Source organism: Tachyglossus aculeatus, assembly GCF_015852505.1.
Source record: "Tachyglossus aculeatus isolate mTacAcu1 chromosome 12 unlocalized genomic scaffold, mTacAcu1.pri SUPER_6_unloc_1, whole genome shotgun sequence".
NCBI classification, from domain to species: Eukaryota; Metazoa; Chordata; class Mammalia; order Monotremata; family Tachyglossidae; genus Tachyglossus; species Tachyglossus aculeatus.
In genome coordinates, this window is record NW_024044828.1 from 16,282,104 (window position 1) to 16,303,606 (window position 21,503).

General features: G+C 49.2%; 1 protein-coding gene across 1 annotated transcript in view; it reads right to left on the reverse strand.

Moving 5' to 3' along the window:
* The window catches only part of LOC119920821, a 70,057-nt gene extending 49,317 nt beyond the window's left edge, over window positions 1-20,740 (reverse strand). The window contains exons 1-9 of the mRNA XM_038741044.1: window positions 20,720-20,740; window positions 20,118-20,153; window positions 17,754-17,804; window positions 15,209-15,259; window positions 11,912-12,197; window positions 11,491-11,645; window positions 10,531-10,572; window positions 9,434-9,719; window positions 1,003-1,157 (exon numbers count right to left, since the gene is read on the reverse strand). Of these exons, the coding sequence (XP_038596972.1) occupies window positions 1,003-1,157; window positions 9,434-9,719; window positions 10,531-10,572; window positions 11,491-11,645; window positions 11,912-12,189 (916 nt within the window). The 5' untranslated portion in view covers window positions 12,190-12,197; window positions 15,209-15,259; window positions 17,754-17,804; window positions 20,118-20,153; window positions 20,720-20,740. The remainder of the gene's footprint in view (window positions 1-1,002; window positions 1,158-9,433; window positions 9,720-10,530; window positions 10,573-11,490; window positions 11,646-11,911; window positions 12,198-15,208; window positions 15,260-17,753; window positions 17,805-20,117; window positions 20,154-20,719) is intronic.
* Between the last annotated feature and the right edge of the window lie 763 nt (window positions 20,741-21,503).

Below are 21,503 nucleotides of genomic sequence, written 5' to 3' on the forward strand. Positions count from 1 at the left end.
TAAATGCCAGTATTATTATTAGGAATCTTGACTCCATCCTACATCCATCAACCTTTCTAACCTTTACTGGATTGTGAGGTCCTTGTGGTCGGGGAACGTGTCTACCAACTTATTGTATTGTATCCAATTGTATTATTGTATTCAAGTGCTTAGTACAGTGCTCTGCACACAGTAAGCACTCAATAAATACGATTGATGATGATGATTGTATTGTACTCGCCCAAGTGCTTAGTACAGTGCTCTGCATACAATAAGTGTTCAATAAATACCACTGATTGACTGATCACTGATGTGGGTTCCTCTCTCAACCCACCCACCACCAACCCACTGATCACTAGCTCCCCTGTCCCCCCACCACAGGTCCAACCCAAATCCACAAATGTTCAACTGACGGCAAGCTCCAGGGGTAGAACCTTTGGGAGTTGAAATGTTGCAGAAGATATTCAGAGAGATATGAGAGTTCAAATCTAACTCTAGTGATTGTAAAAGATCTCTCCAACATCCCCCCGAAAAAAAACACCCTTCACCATAAGTCTGGCTGGGGCTAGCAAGGCCATAAAAGTGGAAGGGGATATTTTAAATCTCAGTGTGCTGGAGGAGCTCTCTCAGAGGATGGGACATATCCAGAAGCTTCCAAGCAAGGGAGTAAAGGTTCACTTGTTTTGTCTAGTCCAGTGATTGGAACCCCCGTCTTCGATTAATTTAAGCCAGTGTGTTCTTTTCAGACTGTGAGCCCACTGTTGGGTAGGGACTGTCTCTATATGTTGCCAACTTGTACTTCCCAAGTGCTTAGTACGGTGCTCTGCACACAGTAAGTGCTCAATAAATACGATTGATTGATTGATTGATTGATTTTATCATCCGGCACCCCTAGCCTTCAGATGTCCCAGGGCTCCTTCTGAGCACTACTGCAGACCCGTTAGAAAACAGATCGAGTCTGCTAAGGCTAAGAGGACCAAGAAGCCAACAGCCACACACTGGTACTTGGAGAAACGGACTCACCTACGTATGGCCCCGGTTGCCCGTGAACTTGTACTTCACAGAGAGAGAGATACTCTCGCCGGCGGGGAATGATCACGCTCACGTAGCGGCCTTTCATCCTTCTGCAGGAAAATCTAGCCGTCTCCCCCAGGCCCATGGAGGATATCACAGCACACCTGGGGGGAATCAAATGAACAGGCACTTGGCTGGAGTTTCTCCTCCAAAGCCCTGCTAAAAAGTACCACCTCCTCCAAGAAGCCTTCCCGGACTAGTCCCAAAATTTCCCATTCAGCAGGACACCTAGGCACTTTCTAGTTACTTATTTTTCATCTATTATCATATTTTCACAAAATATCCCCCCCATGTCTTCTGTTTGTTTCCCCAAGCACTCCGTACTCTGCTCTACACTCAGTAGTTGCTCAGTCGGTCCTGTTAATGAGGATGGTTGTTGACTTAGAATAGAAGCTCCTAGAGGGCAGAGCTTGGGTCAGCTGTGTGACTTTGGGCAAGTCACTTCACTTCTCTGTGCCTCAGTTACCTCATCTGTAAAATGGGGATGAAGACTGTGAGCCCCACGTGGGACAACCTGATCACCTTGTAACCTCCCCAGCACTTAGAACAGTGCTTTGCATATAGTAAGCACTTAATCAATGCCATCGCTATTATTATTATTATTATTAGACAACACACCTGGCACTCAGTGAACACCCAAAACAAATATTCTCAATCAATCGATGATATTTATTGGGCACTTTTTCTGTGCAGGGTATTGTACCTAAGAGTACAATATAATAAGGTTGGCCGACATGTTCCCTGGCCACAAGAAGCTTACAGTCTAGAGGTATCTCAGATGGTGGGGCTGGCTTGGAGGCTGGAACAAGTGGCTGGGGGACTGGGACGCTCTTAAGTCCCATCCCCAAACATCACCGAAACGAGGTTCCCCCTCAATCATTTCACCACTTCTGATGCCGTGTGAGTAATGGAGGTGGCTAGAGTCTTTACCCGTCATCATCGCCAAGGGGAAGATTGACCCAGTCTACGGATAGAGTGATTCTACTCCTGTCTTTCCAGAAAACTTGAGTGAAATCTCTCATTCATCACTATCACCTTCTACAACCCACCCACACACTTAGATCCTAGAGAAGCAGCGTGGCTCAGTGGAAAGAGCCCGGGCTTTGGAGTCAGAGGTCATGGGTTCAAATCCCAGCTCCACCAATTGTCAGCTGTGTGATTTTGGGCAAGTCACAACTTCTCTGTACCTCAGTTACCTCATCTGTAAAATGGGGATTAATACTGTGAGCCCCCCGTGGGACACCCTGATTACCTTGTAACCTCCCCAGCGCTTAAAACAGTGCTTTGCACATAGTAACCGCTTAATAAATGCCATTATTATTATTATCCTCTTCATGCCAACCTACTCACAGTACCCCACACTTATCTGTCTCTCCACCAACCTCTTGCCCCTCTGTCCTGGAACTCCCTCCACCTTCACATAAGACAGATCACCACTCTCCCCTGCTTCAAAACCTTATTAAAATCACATCTCCCCCAAGAGGCCTTCCCTGATTAAGCCCTCATTTCTCCGATCTGTCCCCTTTAAGCACTAAATAGTCACCCCTCGCTCAGCCCCAAGGCACTTATGTAAATAGTCATCATTTATTTTAATGTCTCTCTCCCCCGAAGTCTGTAAGCTCCTTATGGGCAGGAAACATGCCTACCAAATCTACGGCATTGTACTCTTCCAAACGCCTAGTACAATGTTCTGAGCACATTAAGGACTCCACAAATACCACTGATTGATTGCTTGATTCAGGACACCGCTTTCCCCTCTCCTAAATCCTCCTGCATTCTCGCCTGTCACCATCTAAAATTCAGATGAGAGAAGCATTGAATGGAAGAGCAGCTTCCACCCCTGCTGGTTCAGTCCAACTTCTCGGTTCCCTCCTTCCTCCGGGTTGAAGGAGAAAAATGTTACCTGGGGTTATATCTGCCCCCTTCCAGCTCTGAGTCCCCGATTCGGATCTCAGCTCCGTTGATCCGCTCTTGGCAGCAGTCTCCTCGGTTCATGATCACGACGGAAGACACGATGGCCCTGGAGTGCAAATCCACCCGCCACCAGGGCTGGTAGTCCTTCCTGGTGTGAGTGCAGTGGTTTTGGACAAAGCTGCTGGATGGCGACTGGTCGATGGCATTCTTGGAGTTGCTCCTGGAATCGAGGGTGCTGGACTGGGAGGTGCTTTTTCCCCAGGCCAGATCTGGATCTGGATGACGGCAATCAGAAAAGTGAGTCCACATGGCTGATAAAGGAGACCTGGAAATTCTCTACTCCCCCAGTGCTTCGAACAGTGCTTGGCATTCATTCATTCATTCATTCATTCAATCGTATTTATTGAGCGCTTACTGTGTGCAGAGCACTGGACTAAGCGCTTGGGAAGTACAAGTTGGCAACATATAGAGACGGTCCCTACCTAACAGCAGGCTCACAGTCTAGAAGGGGCACATAGTAAGCGCTTAACAAATACCATTATTATTATTATTATTATTATTATTATTATTATTATTATTAACTACTAAGTGCGTTCCTTTCCCAGGGTAAAGGAAAGTCTACTGACAAATCAACAGATCCCTAGATAGGCTTGACATATGGCCCCTGAGATGCTGTGAAATGCCTAATGCATAGATGGGCTCTTGGCAGTCTGGGTTTTTCTAAAACATGATCTATAACTCAGATCATATCCTGTATCTTTTCATTCATTCATTCAATCAATCTTATTTATTGAGCACTTACTGTGTGCAAAGCACTGAACTAAGCGCTTGGGAAGTACAAGTTGGCAACATGTAGAGACGGTCCCTACCCAACAACGGGCTCACAGTCTAGAAGGGGGAAACACCAAATAAATGATTTACTTCTGCTGAAGAACTTTGGCCAGGAGGAAAAAATAATCAGTACTATTCTTCCCTCTGTTTTGAGTAGGTGTGTGCTCCCTAGGAGCGGAGGGCACCTTGGATTTTCCTCTTCTGGAAGATAAGACTCCTCCGTTCCAGGAACTGCGCTCTGGCCATCTGACTGCCTAAAGTCCACCACGCGCTTTTCCTCAGCTCATGGTCGAAATGGGATTAAGACTGTGAGCCCCACGTGGGACAACCTGATTACCGTACCCCAGTGCTTAGAACAATGCTTGACACATAGTAAGCACTTAACAAATACCATCATCATCATTATTATACGTGCATATATGTGCGCATATACACCTATACGTGCATATATAAACAAGTAGATGTGCCTGTATACATGTGTATACCTCTTTCCCCTCCCCACAGCACCTGTATATATGTTTGTACATATCTATTACTCTATTTATTTTACTTGTACATATCTATTCTATTTATTTTATTTTGTTAATGTGTTTTGTTTTGTTGTCTGTCTCCCCCTTCTAGACTGTGAGCCTGCTGTTGGGTAGGGACCATCTCTATATGTTGCCAACTTGGACTTCCCAAGCACTTAGTACAGTGCTCTGCACACAGTAAGTGCTCAATAAATATGAATGAAAGGAAGTCCTTCACCTCTCCTTGCCTCAGATCATCTGAGGGATCATCTGTAAAATGGGGATTAAGACAGGTAGCCCCATGTGGGCCAGGGACTGAGTCCAACCTGATTAGCTCGTACCTACCCCAGCACTTATTACAGTGTCTGGCACATAGTGAGCACTTGACCATTTGAAAAAAAATCTCTTGAGGTGCAGGGTGACTGGCCCTATCCTGCTCTCTGGTGTCACCCAAGCCCTCTTCCCTGGAGTTGTGCCCCTTGGGAAACACCCAAGGGGATGGTCCTTCACAGAGCCTCTGCCCTCATATGAGGAAAGCAAAAAGTTGGTCAGAATTGGTTCTGCCCCTTCCAGACTCTGATGTGACGAGCACCAGCATGTCCTCTCTGCTCTCCAAAAGGAGAAAGTTAGGCTCAGGGTGTCCTTATAGAGAAACCCCAGCAGGAAAATGAACTGTGAATGTGTTTTTCAGATAATGACACAGGCAACAGAACTCAGGAACCCGATGCAAGAAGTTCAGTCTTTAGGGCACACTGAACTGCTGAGGCAAAAATCATAGGCAGAAAGAAAAAAAGGAAGTGAGGCTTCTCAGTACTTACTTGGGTCATTGGCAACATCATAATTAAATATTTCTCCTAAAGGGAAATGGAAAGAAATTCAGGACAGTTACTGGTGACACTCCCATCCCAGGTGTCTGTAGTGTTCTTGGCCCCCAAGGGAATGGAAATATCTCAGGCAAAACTGGAAATGCCAGGTGGGGAAAAGGAGAGGGGAAGGCCGGGCAGAGTCTCATTCACAAGCTGGGCAATGGAAGGATAGACCAGAGACCAACCCGGAGACGCATGTCCCAGCCTGGGAGCCAGGCCCACCCGAGAGAGGATGATTTGGAATGGAATTGCACACAACCTCTTTGCTGCAGAGGAATGGCCTCTCTGGGCCACCGACGGTTTCCGAGTTCAAGAGCTGTGACCGCATCATTGGAAGGAAACAGGGGAAAGCACGGACCATTCCCGATCCGTATTGTCAGGGTAGCATGAGGACCTCCATCTCCTTTGGACAGTGGTCATCCACCTGCTGGTCTGACCCTGCTCAGTGACCTCTGGCTCGATCCCCAGCTCCCCAGCTGTGGAAGCATGGGGCACAACAATTCCAGCCCGACTTTACTGGAATTTCCCAGAGCCTTGGAGTACCCCAAGCAGGGCTTCATGCAACGGGACAGGGCTCCCTAGGCACTGAGAATGCCAGGTGGGGAAAGTGGATGGGAGGGCTGAACAGAGCCTCGTTCCCAGACCGGGCAATGGGAGGATAGACCAGAGACCAACTGCAGACTATTAGAATCTTAGGGATATAAGGGCCCACAAGGGGTCATCTGGGCCAGTTCCATGTCTCCAGTCCCCTGACCCCACAACTTTCCTCTGGAACTTTTCCAAGGGGTTTATCATTCCCAGTAATTTACCAAAGCAGGAATGTCAGGAATTCATTTTGGCAGAAATGGGAACACTGTGAGGCCGTGGGCATTCTCTGGAAACCTTCATAACGGTACTGGCTAAATTTCACCTGACCCTGAACCTCTGGCCCAGCTGGAGCATCTGAGATGAGGTGTGGGACAATCAGAGAGAAGGGTCTGGGGTTGGGGGGGTCAGAACTGTACAGTCACACAATCCCACGTCACCCCTCGGTTGCCTGAGACTTGAACGGTCTTCTAGAACAGGGGCATCCTGGGTGGAAACTCGCTGGGATGCTCACTCAGGTGCTTGGGGCAGAACTTACCAGAATCCTCCAGGGGTTTGCCCAGAACTTGCACTTCACAGAGACTGAGGTATTCAATCCGCCCGCGGATGATCACCGACACGTACCGGCCCAGCATCCCACCGCAGTTCAGGATGATCGTTTTGCTGAGGTTCCTGGAGGGGACTGTGCCACATCTGGAAAGGAAACAAGTATCCACTGAGACTGGCAGTACCATGAGGGTGGGGCGACATGGAATGACGCCCCCATCATCTCCCTGTTCTTCCCCCAGCCTCCACAGTCCACTGGGGACCACCCAACACTGCTTATGAGGCTTTGGCATTCTTTCTCTCCCACTGACTAGAGGAGAAAGGAGAGTCTGGCAACACCAGAAAGCTCCTTCCTTCCTTTCCTTGCTCCAGGATCTCAACGATCAGCTATATGGAGCTCAGTCACAACTGCCCTTGCTCGCTGCCACTTATTGCAGGGACCCTCTGAGGGGTGGTACTGGAGCCTCCCTCTTGAAATTGGCCCTTGGCCAACTCCTGGGGATTTTTTGGACAACTGGGCATTTCCTAGCTGGACGCTGAGCTATAAGATCTAATCATCTCCAGGAGAATAAGTGTCCAAGCCCAGAGAAGAGATGAGTAGGAGGCCGAAGAGGAGACCATTCTGCTCATGTTCTGCCTTCCGGGGCTACCTGCCCCAGCATATACCCACTCCATTCGCTGATGGTCTCAGCATTGGGTTTTCCCAGATGGAATAAGTTGCCCAGAGAAAGGGAATGGGCTGTCTTTTGACCCGTGAGTAAACTTGTCTTTCCTGGAGAACAGGATGTCCATCTGGTCCCTTCTCGAAGTGCCAAAAACCCAAGGGAGACTGAGACAGGGAGGCTTCACCAATGTTCCGTTCCCGAATAAGTCAGGCACAACGTAATAAAGTCACCAGACCCAGTGAACAGAGAGAGATTTTAGCCAGGCAGCTCAAGAATAAATGTTATTCAGCCACGCACACCTGCATCTCTGACTCAGAGAGTTACCAGGCAGATTAGGGACCTGAGGGTGAGGAAAATGACTGAGGTGTAATTGGGAGAGGGCAAGGAGAGAGGCATGGGGAGATGACAGCATCCCACCTCACCCCCTGGGGCCAAATGACGCCATTACTTCTAACCTGCCAGGGACAGAATGATCCAATTCCCCCAGATCCAGTAGCCACTAGAAATCAAAGGACTAGTCGCTTCATTCAGAGGCAATGGATCCTTTTGATGTCCAATGTCCTGGTCCAAAAATGATGGGAGAAGTTTCCATTCCGCTTGTCTCCCTGCCTTTTAACCTTGAAATAGCCTCCCTTCCGTGGGGTCTGGTTCCTACCAGCCAAGACCTTGACGGTGTATCCTGAATACAGGGGGAGTCTTTCTCTTTCAGGTGCCCGTTCACATTCTTCTAAGAGAAAGAAAGTGGCAGCTTCATCAGTAGAAGCCCCAGGTGGGAGGCAAGGATAGTCCCTAGGAACATTGTGGAAGGGGAGGAAAGATGAGAAGTACTGGGGGAAATAACTAACTCGTATCTACCCCAGAGCTTAGAAGAATGTTTGAAGCATAGTAAAGCGCTTAACAAATGCTGTTTAAAAAAAAAAAAAGGACTGAAGTCTGGAGACTGGGGGAGGTTAAATCAAATTTATGGGATAATGTCGAATGGGATGAGACAAGTGGCTAGACCGTGAGCCCGCTGTTGGGTAGGGACCGTCTCTATATGTTGCCAACTTGTACTTCATAAGCGCTTAGTACAGTGCTCTGCACACAGGAAGCGCTCAATGAATACGATTGAATGAATGAATGAATGAATGAATGAATGAATGAATGAATGAATTGGGGGAAAGCTAAGCCGTTCAGTCCCTGAGGAATAACCTGACTGGGGAGAGAGACCCTCAAGTTTTCTAGTCTCACAGCAGATTTGGGGAGACAAGCAAGCTGAAGCAGGGAGCCTCCAGACCAAAAAAAAAGGTGGCAGGAGAAGCCGCGTGACTTTACAGAAATATCACAGGCCTGGGAATCAGAGGACTGGGTTCTAGTCCCAGATCTGCCACATACCAGCTGAGTGACCTTGGGCAAGTCACATAACTTCTCTGTCTCCGTTCCCTCATCTGCAAAATGGGGATTTGATACCTGTTCTCCCTCCTTCTTAGACTGGGAGCCCCAGGTAGGACTTGTGGAACCTGGAGTCGGAAGGAACTGGGTTTTAATCCCGGCCCCGCCTCTTTGTCTGTTGTGTAACCTTAGGCAAGTCACTTCACTTCTCTGTGCCTCAGTTAACTCATCTGTAAAATGGGAATTAATACTGTGAGCCCCATGTGGGACATGGATTGTGTCCAACCTGGTTAGTTTGTATCTCGCCCAGAGTTTAGTACAGTTCCTTGCACACAGTAAGTGCTGAAGGGCCTGAAGCTATAGAGGAAGTTCTATTAGGAATCTACTAAAAGGAAGGCCAACTGATATTGACCACTAATCCGACTTGGACGTAGATCAGTGGCAACCACATCAACCCGTCAGAAGAACCCGGATTCTAATTCTGGCTTTGCCACATATCCTCTGTGTGACCTTGGGCAAGTCACTTAAGTTCTCTATGCCTCAGTTACCTCATCTGTAAAATGGGATTTAATACTGTGAGCCCCATGTGGGACATGGACTGTGTACAACCTGATTAGCTTGTGTATACTCCAGCGTTTAGTACATTTCCTGGCATGTAGTAAGCACTTAATACCATAAAAAAGACCCCCAAACCCAGGGGTCTGGTCATCCTTATGAGAAGCAGCGTGGCTCAGTGGAAAGAGCCCGGGCTTTGGAGTCAGAGGTCAGAGGTTCAAATCCCGGCTCCACCGTCAGCTGAGTGACTTTGGGCAAGTCACTTAACTTCTCTGTGCCTCAGTGACCTCATCTGTAAAATGGGGATTAAGACTGTGAGCCCCCCGTGGGACAACCTGATCCCCTTGTAACCTCGCCAGTGCTTAGAACAGTGCTTGGCGCATAGTAAGCGCTTAACAAATACCAACATTATTATTATTATTATTATTATTATTAGAATGGTGCTTTGCACATAGTAAGCGTTTAATAAATGCCGTCATCATCATCATCATCATCCTTAACCTGCTTTCTTCTACCCGACACAGCCCAGAGTCATTACCTGGGGTTGCCTTTGCCGCCGTTCTCTGCCGAGTCCCCAACCTTGGCCTCGGCCCCATGTAGACGCTCCCCACAGCAGTCTCCACGGTTGGTGATCAAAATGGAAGACACGTTGATCCTTGTCTCCATATCTACCATCCACCAGGGTTCAAAGTCTTTCTTGGTGTGCGAGCAGTGGCCGTTAGAGAAGTTGTTTTCCGAAGATCCATCGATCGCATTCCTGGGGTCTCCTCTTGTATCATGGGTACTGGACTGCGAAGAGTCTTTGCCAATGGCCAGGTTTCTATCTGTAAAATAAATAGCCCTGGGGACTCACTGGCTGGCCAGGTGGTGAGTGGGGAGCATTAACCATCCTGCGTCTTTTTCATTTTAAACCCAATGCTTCCCTTTTCCTTTGAAACTGGCTCAGGAACGGGTCAGGCCTTGTGCTACGAAGGTGGGAGCTTCTACATATAGGCATCCTACCAGTAGGTTCTCATAGCCGCATAGATCTAGGGGAGGGCAGCAGAGCCAACAGCTCCCAAACAGAGGTTGTCAGGCAGTCCCATGGCATTGTGCTCTGGACCCCACTAGAAATTCCCCTGTGGTCCCACCCGTTCTCCCACCTCACCCCTTCCCTCTCCCTCCATCCCCAGCCTGGGACCCCAGGAAGAGCTAAGTCATCATCAACCCTGCACTCAGCTAGCCCTCTCTTCCCTCAAGCACACTTTCTTCTCTCTCTCCCAAACACCCCTGGTTTCCCGCAACTGACTCCAGAAGCTGCTGAAGTCCAGAGAGGTGGAGGAGATTTCCATCATGGAAACCCACATTGCAGCTGGTTGAGTTGTGGAATAACATTTGCAGGGAGGCAAACCACCAGCAAGGCTAAGTCTCCTTAAATTGTGAACCTTCCTGAGGGACAGTGACTTTGTCCATTTCCTTCCTGGATATTTTTTCCGGTGCTTAATACAGTGCTCTGCAGACTCTAAGTACTTAATACTATTACTACTACTAAAGCCTCCAGCCCAGCACCCTGAAATATTAATGAGGACAATCGAAGCATTGGGGTCACTTCAGTGGCCAGGAAACAGCAGGAGATGGACCATGGGGGGCACTGACCTGAGAAGATGATGCTGTCACTGGGCCGGTCTCCTTCAGCCTCTGGATGAAAAGGGAAGAAACAGAGCCGAGATGGCCCCAAGAGATGATGGAGAGTGAATACCTCCTCTCCTTTTTCCCCCTCCTGATTTCTTCCATTTCCACTGCCTCTCTTCCTCCTCTCCATTTTCTTCCTCTTTCCCCTTCCTTAACACCTGTCTCCTTCTAGTCCTGAGCATGCTCGGCATTCATTCATTCAATCATATTTATTCAGTGCTTACTGTGTGCAGAACACTGTACTAAGCGCTTGGGAAGTACAAGTCGACAACATATAGAGACGGTCCCTACCCAACTACAGGCTCATAGTCTAGAATAGGGAGACAGACAACAAAACAGAACATGTAGACAGGAGTCAAAATCATCATCTTCATTTCCAGAAGTGAACTGGGACTGTGTATAGGGGTGACACTTGGAGTCTTCAGAGAGCCTTACCAAATCCCTGGTAAATTTCACATGACCCTCAACCTCCAGCCAGGCCTGGGGTGACTATCCAGATGAAATAGGTGGAGGACCTGGTGTGGGACAATCTGAGAGAAGGGCTTGGGGTTGGAAGACCGGGATTGCACAGTCAGACAATCCCATGTGACCCCCACTGCTGCCTGAAACTTGAATGGCGGCTGGAAACTTGCTGAGATGCTCGCCCAGATAATAATAATAATAATGATGGCATTTATTAAGTGCTTACTATGTGCAAAGCAATTTTCTAAGAGCTGGAGAGGTTACAAGGTGATCAGGTTGTCCCACATGGGGCTCACAGTCTTCATCCTCATTTTACAGATGAGGTCACTGAGGCATAGAGAAGTGACGTGACTTGCCCAAAGTGGCGGAGCCGGGATTTGAACCCATGACCTGTGACTCCAAAGCCCGTGCTCTTTCCACTGAGCCACACTGCTTCTCCTGATGCCTCGGGGCAGAACTTACCAGAACCCTCCAGTGGCTTGCCCAGAACTTGCACTTCACAGAGGCTGAGGTACTCAATCCGCCCGGGGATGATCACCGACACGTACCGGCCCAGCATCCCACCGCAGTTCAGGATGATGGTTTCGCTGAGATTCATGGAGGGGACTGTGCCGCATCTGGAAGGGAATCAGATCCACAGTGAACACTCATCCTGCTTCCGCTGGACATGTGATTTTCACCCCGACATCCAAAAGACCCCAGTCCGAATCCACTAGGGACCTGCTTCCTCCCAGCAAAGTTCTCTCTCGGAGGTCTTCAGTGAGTCAGGAACGGTGTCACAGACCACCAACTCAACAATTCCTGGCCTTGGATGTAAATCAGTGGCAACTGCATCAACCAGGAGCCCGATCATCTTCTCTCTGGAGCGGCCCAAAGCCAATACCTGGGGTTGCCCTTGCCGCCGTTCTCTGCCGAGTCCCCAATCTTGACCTCGGCCCCGTGTAGGCGCTCCCCACAGCAGTCTCCCCGATTGGTGAGCAAAACAGAAGACACGTTAACTCTTGTTTTCAAATCTACCATCCACCAGGGCTCGAAGTCTTTCTTGGTGTGTGAGCAGTGTCTGAGGGGGAAATGGTTCTCCGTAGATCCATCAATGGCATTCTTGGAGTCTCCTCTTTCATCCTTGGTACTGGACTGGGAAGACATTTTGCCAACAGCCATGTTTTTTTCTGCAAAATAAGCAGACCAGAGGCCTAGTTAACCAGCGAAGTGGTGGGTGGGGAGCCTGGAGAACAGTGCGATATTCCCGTTTCGGACCAAAATTTCTCTTTCAGGTGCCCAGGGGAAGAAAAGCAATTTCCAACCAATCAAATGAGTGGTAAACTCTCCTCCTTCTCCACCCAAATTATTGAGCTGCCCCCCAGAAGTTAAGACAGAGGGGACAGCTCCCCGAATATAACCATAACCCAAAGTTGTGCAGCCGAAACCTATAGTAACATCTATCTGTCACCTCCACCTAGGTGTTGTCTCCTCAGCGCGATCGGGCAGGGAGCAAAGTGAGACTCCTCAGCCAGAGGCTCAACTCTGCTTCTCCCTTCTCCCTTGACTGGTGGATGAAGATCGTGTGAGGTGGGCAGGAGGCTTTATTTCCTCTGGGGCTTGGGCAGGCTTCTGATCGATGGACACGGTGCCTGTATCTTTAATAATATCTGTTAAGCACTTACTATGTTCGATGCACTGTGCTAAGCACTGGGGTAGATAAAAGACCATCAGGTTGGACACATTCCATGTCCCACAAGGGCTCACAGCTTTAATCCCCGTGTTACGGATGAGGTAACTGAAGCACAGAGAAGTTAAGTGACTTGCCCAGGGTCACACAGCAGACATATAGCAGAGCTGGGATTAATAATAATAATGATAATAATGGCATTTATTAAGTGCTTACTATATGCAAAGTACTGTTTTAAGCACTGGGGAGGTTACAAGGTGATCAGGTTGTCCCACGGGGGGCTCACAGTCTTCATCCCCATTTACAGATGAGGTAACTGAGGCCCAGAGAAGTGAAGTGACTTGCCCAAACTCACACAGCTGACAAGTGGCAGAGCCAGGATTTGAACCCATGACCTCTGACTCCAAAGCCCAGGCTCTTTCCACTGAGCCACGCTGCTTCTCAACCCAAGTCCTCTGAATCCCAGGCCTGTGCTCTTTCCACTAGGACCCCAACGAAGAACCCCAGGAGGGACTGACTCCATCTGTCTGGTCCTGACTTACTTCTGGCAAGCCTTCCTCTCTTCTCCCCTCAAATGCCTCACTAATTTCTGACACATGATGCCCGGAACTGGTAAACAGTGAGGGGAGACTGAGGTGAATTGAGACATGGAAACCCTCACGCACCTGGGTTAGAGAACGAGCTAAGGAGTAGAGTTGGCTAAGGGGAAAAAGGTAAATTAGCACTTAGAGTAACTAAGGCTAAACCAGTCAGCGCAGCACCGGAGGACAATAAGGGAAAAGAGAAGTAAAGGACCGCTACCACTACGTCAGAGAAGCTGCAGCAGCAGCCGAAGAAACCCACTGAATACGGACCTGAAGGGACGTTGCCATCACTACGGGGCTGCACTCCTCCATCTGTCTCTGAGAGAAAAGGGAAGAAACAGACCTGAGATTCCTCCCTGAACCGATGAGATCAAGGGAAAGCGGCTTCCTGATCTTCACGGCCACCGGGGCGAAGGCCGGTGATCTGTAAGGGATGGGGGATGCAGCTGACCTCAGGGCTGGCCCTTCCGATCACTGTATTATGAACTCCCAGGAATGAGAGAAATCTTATTATAATAATTATAATAATAATGATGGTATTTGTTGAGCGCTTTCTATGCGCCAGGTGCTGTATTAAGTGCTTGGGGAGGAATACAAGCTAATCGGGTTGGACATAGTCTTGGTCCCACACTGGGCTCACAGTCTTAATCCCCATTTTACAGATGAGTTAACTGAGGCACCGAGAAGTGAAGTGACTTGCCTATGGTCACACAGCAGACAAGGGGAAGAGCAACAGGAAACGTGGCTGCCCAGGCTGGCTCAGGTCATTCTAGACTGTGAGCCTGCTGTTGGGTAGGGACCGTCTGTAGATGTTGCCAACTTGTACTTCCCAAGTGCTTAGTCCAGTGCTCTGCACACAGTAAGTGCTCAATAAATACGACTGAATGAATGAATGAATGGGTCCATATGGGTCAGTTGAGAGGCCGGGGCCTGGCTAGGGAAACTGTAGTTTCTCCAGTTGTCTGCTCTGCGTTGGCTTTCCAAGGGTACCCAGCTTTATAGAATATGTGCTGTGTAGCAGGGTGGGGCAGCCCCTTAGCAGACCCTCCATGAATCAGGCAGTCCTGAGGCAATGGGTTCCCAAGATGCTCGGAGACCGGCACCAGATCCCTCAGGATATTCCCCTGCCCTCTGCTGCAGTCACCATAGAGAGGGTCCCAGGGTCCTCCAACCCAGCTGTTCCTGACTCCTCTCTGGCCCACTTTCCTCTCTCAATCCATCAATGCTACTTACGGAGCACTTACTGTAATAATAATAATGGCATTTATTAAGCGCTTACTATGTGCAAAGCACTGTTTTAAGCACTGGGGAGGTTACAAGGTGATCAGGTTGCCCCATGGGGGGCTCACAGTCTTCATCCCCATTTTACAGATGAGGGAACTGAGGCACAGAGAAGTTAAGTGACTTGCCCAAAGTCACACTGCTGACAATTGGTAGAGCTGGGATTTGAACCCATGACGTCTGACTCCAAAGCCCGTGCTCTTTCCACTGAGCCACGCTGCTTCTCTGCTGTGTGCAGAGTACTGTTCTGAGTCCTCCAAACACACCATTGGTTACCCTAAGACTGTAAGCTCATGTTGGACAGGGAATGTTTTTACCATCTCTGTTACATGGCACTCTCCCAAATGCTTCGTACAGTGCTCTGCTCACACTAGGCACTCAATAAATACCACTGATAATGACTTAGAGACCTGTGATCAATCCAGAGAGATGGAAGTGATTTGCGTCTATCTGGATACAAACCAAGGAAACTCCAGTGCCCCTGAGGAAGAGACTGAGCTGAGTGGGAAAACTAGGTTTGCTTGGGAGAAAACCACCCCGGGGCTAAAGGGTCAGCCCAGTACCCTAATGCAACGACAAGAACAAGCAGAATATTACGGACCATCACAGTGGCACAGAAACTAGAATGATTCCTCTAAGCACTGACCTGAGGGGGGACTGTTGTCATAAGTGGGCTGCTCCTTGCCTTCACTGGGACCTGGTCGATAGGAAAGAAACAGGTCTGAGATTCCCCCACTGGGCGCAGGGGGAGGGCTGAACTCTGCCTCCTCACGTAGCGCTGTCGACTGGGCAGCCATGAGGCCCCCAAACTTCCAGAACAAAGACCAGAAAACCAGTCCACCCAGCCTGATACTTTTTGGTTCTTCTGGCATGTGGAGTCATGGCAAGGGAGAGCTCCCAGCTGCCACGTCCGGAGAGTCACAACTGCATCCTGCTGCTTTTGGCCCTTGGCTCACACCTCCCTGCGGAGGTGTCAGCGGGGGGGGCCACCTTGGTTGGCAGACCCCTGTCTCCAGGCCAGGGGGTGCTCCTGGGCAGAGCCCATGGTTGAGGTGATGGTCACCCCACAATCCACACTTCCTCTGGCCCTGCCTGACATCCTAGGTTTCTGGTGTCCAACAAGGTGAGAGGCTGCGAAGTCACAGGAGAGGAGGCCGGGGCACAGCAGGGAGAGCTCCCACTCACCACCTGCCCACACTCTGGGGTGGGCTACGGGGAGCGGGAGACCACCGTGCTGGTAATCAGAGTGAAGGAGCCTGTGTCCGATAAACCGTCCACCTCCAAGTTCAGTCATTAGTAACTTCAGACCCTCACGGCTACAGAGAGGGACCCATTCTACCTCGTACTTGGCAGCAGGGGATGACCCGAGCTCGGGTGGGCCTTGACGATCCTGAACCGAGACCAAGAGATTTTATTACGGTCCAAAAGCGGGTGGCTCTTTGCTTGCCATGAGCTCTGTCAAGCCAAGAGCTGCTCGGGAGGGATGTGACTGCTGAATCTGGTGAGGAGGCCAGATCCGGGGAATTTTCTGGTACTCTCTTGAGCAGATCTAACTCCCCTCTGGCTGTAGTGGCTGTTTCATCACTTCCTTTCTTCACCAGCCCCTGTCTGACCAGGGACAATAAACCAGGAAGGGCTAAGAAAACACCTCCCTTCTATCCAGCTGCTCCTGATTCCCCTCTGACCCACTTTCCTCTCTCCCCTCCAAACACCCCCTCTTCTCCCCAGGTTAAGAACCTACCAGCAGCGCAGAAAGATGAGGCAATTTGTTTTTATCTGGGCACAAACCAAGGAAACCCTATTGCAACTGGGAAAGAGGTGAAGCTGATGTGTAAAATTTGCTCAGGGAAAATCGCCGTGAAGCTAAACCAGTCAGCCCAGCACTCCAAAACAGCAACGAGAACAAGCAAAATATTAGGAGTGGCCAGAGTGGAGGTAGACTGATTCCTCTGGGTATTGACCTGAGGAGACACTGTTTTCATTAGTGGGCTGCTTTCTGCTTTCACTGGGCTCTGGATGAAGGGAAAGAAATAGGTCTGAGATTCTTCCAATGGGTGTCGGAGGAAGGGTTTAAGTATCAATGCTGAACTCTGCCCCCTCACCTCTCAGGACCCCCAGGCCCCCAGGGGACAGCCACAAGGCCCTGAAACTTCCAAAACAAAAACTCACCTGCATGACCTGAAGCTTTTTGGTCAATCAATCAATCGTATTTGTTGACCGTTTACTGTGTGCAGAGCACTGTACTAAGCACTTGGGAGAGTAAAAACAAGAGAGTTGGTAGACACGTTCCCTGCCCACAAAGAGCTTACAGTCTAGCGGCCCTTCATGCTTGTGGAGACCTGGGAAGAGGGAACTATCAGGAAGCTCCCAGCAACCATGGTTAGACAGTTACATCTGCATCCCTTCTCTTTCAGCCCTTACCTCATTACGACCTGTCGTGGTGACAGTGGGGGAAGTCACCACCATTGCTTCCAGCTCGGAAAGGGATAGAAAAGGGCAGATCAGGGGAAGGTAGAACCTTGGGCTAGGAGGGTTTCTGCTTAAACTCGCTAGACTATGTGCTTGTTGTGGGCAGGAAACATGTCTTATGCTTCTGTTGAAATTTCCCATGGGCTAGATACAGTTTATTGCACCTAGTAAGCACTCAAATACCAATATTACTTCTACTGCTGCTATTGCTCATGCAGGTGGCCATGGGTCCCCATGGCTACCCAACTGTATAGTGGTCAGTGGCAGGCCAGAACAGGGTAGGATGCAGCTGGTAGCCCCCAACCTCCAGCACTAGTTTCCCATTTCCCATGCTGCTTACGGGACTCACGGTAGACACTCCTGTACTTCTCCATCCATGAAGTCTCCATTCCGCAGGGGTCCCAGACCCTAACAGGGATTGAAGGAATATCTTCCCTCCAGCACGCTTGCAAGCCCACTTTCCTCTCTCCCCTCCCAATGCACCATCAGTGACCATTAGGAACATGTTAGCAGTCCAGAGACACTGATGTGATTTGTGTCCATCCAAATAAACACCAAGAAAACTCTTGAATCCCTGAGGAAGAAACTGCACTGATGGATAGAATTTACTAAGGGAAAACTACCACAAGGCTAAAACAATCAGCCCATCAACCCGGAGCAGCAATGAGCCCAAGCAAAGCATTCGAGGTTCCTCCCCAGAACGGCAGAGAAGCAGCACTGACCTGAAGAAACATTGTTGTCATTAGCAGGCTGCTCTCCATCTTCACTGGAATCTGGATGAAAAGAAAGAAATAGGTCTGAGATTCCCCCAATGAGTAGAGGAAGAGGGATCCAAGAATCAACATTGAACTCTTTCCCCTCAGTCAACGCTGTCGATTGGACTGATTCAATGGACCCCCAAGGGACAGCATGAGGCCCTGAAACTTCCGGAATAAAGACCCGGCTGATGAACTTGAGCTTTCTGGTCCTTTTTGTTGGTGGAGACGCGGGAAGGGGGAACCATGGAGAAGTTCCCAGGGGCCGTGGATGGAAAGTCACAATTGCATCCTCTCTCCTTTCCAAACAGGCTGATGGCTTCTGACAGGTGACACCATCTGCTAGGCACCTCTGATAGTTCAGAGATCAATGGCACAGAGCTCTCTCTCTCATCAGAGGGACTTGATATGAACTCCCTCCAACAGAGTGTAAACCCCACCAAGGGCAGGCACCTGGTTTTCTACTCCAAGTATATATGCCCAAGCCCCAAGTACAGTGCTCTGCACAGATTAGCCCCAAGTACAGTGCTCTGCACAGATTAGGCACTTGACAAATTTCAGATGATGGTGGTTTGTACCTCTATCACTCTGGATCAGGCTTTCACCATCTCTTAGCTGGATTGCTGCCTAAACCTCCTAGCTCATCTCCATGCCCATTGCCTTCTTCTTGAGGCTCCTCTGTACTCTGCTGCTGTGAATGCCACTCCGAACACAACACTCTGTCCCTCAAACACCGCCCATGACTTCATTTCTCTACGCTTTAAGCAGAAATCCAAACCATGGGATTGAAGGATATCAACCAGCTGTCTCCTTCATACCTTCCCATTTTCTTCTCTCACTTCACCTCCTCCAGGAAGCATCCCCTGAATTCTCCCCACTTCCTCTGATCATGTAGTCTTACTCTCCCATAGCACTTTGGTGTATATTGGTTTATTTCTTCACCTAGTCCAGTTTGGACTACCAGTCTCTAGCATACTCTTCCAAGCACCTTAGTACAGTGCTCAGTGCAAAATAACGTGACTCAGTGGAAAGAGCCCGGGCTTTGGAGTCAGAAGTCATCGGTTCAAATCCCGGCTCCGCCACTTGTCAGCTGTGTGACTTTGGGCAATTCACTTCACTTCTCTGGGCCTCAGTTACCTCATCGGGAAAATGGGGATGAAGACTGTAAGCCCCACGTGGGACAATCTGATCACCTTGTAAACTCCCCAGTGCTTGGAACAGTGCTTTGCACACAGTAAGCGCTTAATAAATGCCATCATCATCATCATCAAAATAAGCACTCAAATATCAGGGAGTGACAATGTTTGGATACCATCTGGATCTGTCTTTTTATTTCCCCTTATGTAAATTCATCATGAGTAGGGATTGAACTGATTACTCTTATGGGATGCTCCCAAGCACTGAATCCAGTCTATTACCCTGGACATACTAATGAATGAATAAATGACTTGTATCTACCCCAGATGCAACCCAATGAAACTCTAGTGTGCCTGAATGAGAGAGTGAGCTGAGGAGAGCTTACTAAGGGGGAAAACTTCCCCAAACTAAAGCAGCCAGCTGGCCAAGCCCCCCCACAGAATAACAATGAGAGCAAATGGAATATTTAGGGGTCACTTCAGTGACACAGAAGCAACTGACTTGAGTGGACACTGCTGTCAGTATTTGGACGCTCTCCTCCTTCCGTCTCTGAATGGGAGAGAAAGAAACCAAGCTGAGATATTCTTCCCAACTCCTACTAATGCATCTGGGGTGAGGGTGAGTTCAGGGATAAATTTTACTAGGGAGACAAGCATCGCAAGATGAAAATAGCCTAGCACCCTAAAGGTGATGACAAAAAATAATGAAACATTAGAGGTTGACCCTCTAATAGAAGAAAAGGAACAAAGAGATTGCTTCCATGGAGGTCTGACCTGAAGGGACAATGCTGCTCTTTGCAGGCAACTCCCTTCCTTCTGCCTCTGGATGGAAGGAAAAAAACAGGGATCTGGATGGCTTGGGGTGGGAGCAAGAGAATGGAGACAAGGAAGCAAAGCTCAACTCTGCTCCATCACCTTTTCAGGCCAAGGGTTAGTGAATCAACACTCCCTGAGCTGGCCCAGCCTTCTCTCTAGCCCACTCTGGCCTATCTCCCCTCCAAACATCCCCCTGGTTGGGCACGGGTACTGTTAAGAAGCCAGATAGCTGGAAGTGATTAGAGTAAAGGAAACCCTAATGTGTCCAGGGCAGGTAATAAGGCTCCAAGTTGGCTCAGAGTCTGTCCTGGAGCAATCAAAGGAACAACAAATGATGAAATGAAATGAAATTATAACAAGTTCTGACCCAAGGAGTTACCACTGTCATCTTTGGGCTGCTCATATCCTTGAGGCCCTGGAGGGAAAAGAGAAAAAGAGTTCTGAGGGCCCCTTCAAGGCAAGGTGGACAGAAAATATCATCTCCCTTTTTACCCATTCCCTCCCACTTTTTTCCCCTCTCTTCCTTTTCCTCCTCTCCCAGTTTTTCTTTACCCTTAGTCATTCTCTCTGTCCCGTCTCAATCCCCAACCTCTCTGTCATACACTCTGGTTCCAATCACACCCCACAGGAGGTGGCTAGAATTCTGCTCATCTTCTTCCGTCCCCCCACCCCCAGAAGTGATTGTGTACCCTGTCAGGGATCTGGATGGATGTGGCCACACCCCCTGGGATTTGGCTCAGGCCAGGCCAGTTCTGGTCCAGGTTGTATTTTAGTAAATATGTGTACTCTCTCCCCCCCACCCTTTGTCTCTCTCTCTCTCTCTGATGATTCAATGCCATCATCATCATCATCTAAAATCCTCCATTTGGCAGTGGTCCAGTGCAGAAAATGTCATCCTTAGGCTCTTCTGACCCCTCTGAAGACCCGTTATGTATAGAAGGACACTGAATGAGAAAAAGAAGTGATGTTTCAGGGACTTACCTGAATCCTTGTCAGTCCCCTGGTTACCTCCTGATCCTAAAGGGAAATGAAAGGAAATTCAGAGCAGTCACTGGAGATGGCGGTGACCCTCCCATCCTAGGGTTCTGTGGAATTTTGTGCTGTCCAGGGGAACGGAAATGACTCAGAGAAACCCAGGAATGCCAGGTGGAGTTTGGTGGAGAGGGGAGAGGTGAGCACAGCCTAGTTCCCAGACTGGGCAAGGGGACGACAGACCAGAGAACAACCTGGTGATGTATCACCCAACCTGGGGGATGAGTTCACCCAAGAGAGGATGGTTTGGAATGGAAGCGAAGCTCCAGTCCTTGACTGGCTGCATTCAGCCACCGTGCTGCAGGGGAATGGCCTCTCTGAGCCACTGTAGGTTTCCTGGTTCAAGGGCTGCAACTGCATCACTGGAGGCATTAAGGGCAGGGGAACACGGTGCTGTTCCCCATCTGTATTATAATGATAATAATGATGATGGCATTTATTAAGTGCTTACTATGTGCAAAGCACTGTTCCAAGCGCTGGGGAGGTTACAAGGTGATCAGGTTGTCCCACGGGGGGCTCACAGTCTTAACCCCCATTTTACAGATGAGGTAACTGAGGCACAGAGAAGTTAAGTGACTTTCCCAAAGTCACACAGCTAAGTGGTGGAGTTGGGATTTGAACCCATGACCTCTGACTCCAACGCCCGGGCTCTTTCCAATGTGGCATGAGGAGATGAGTCCTGACCACTATCTCCTTTGTATGACGGTCATCCCATTGCTGAGTTGACCCCTGC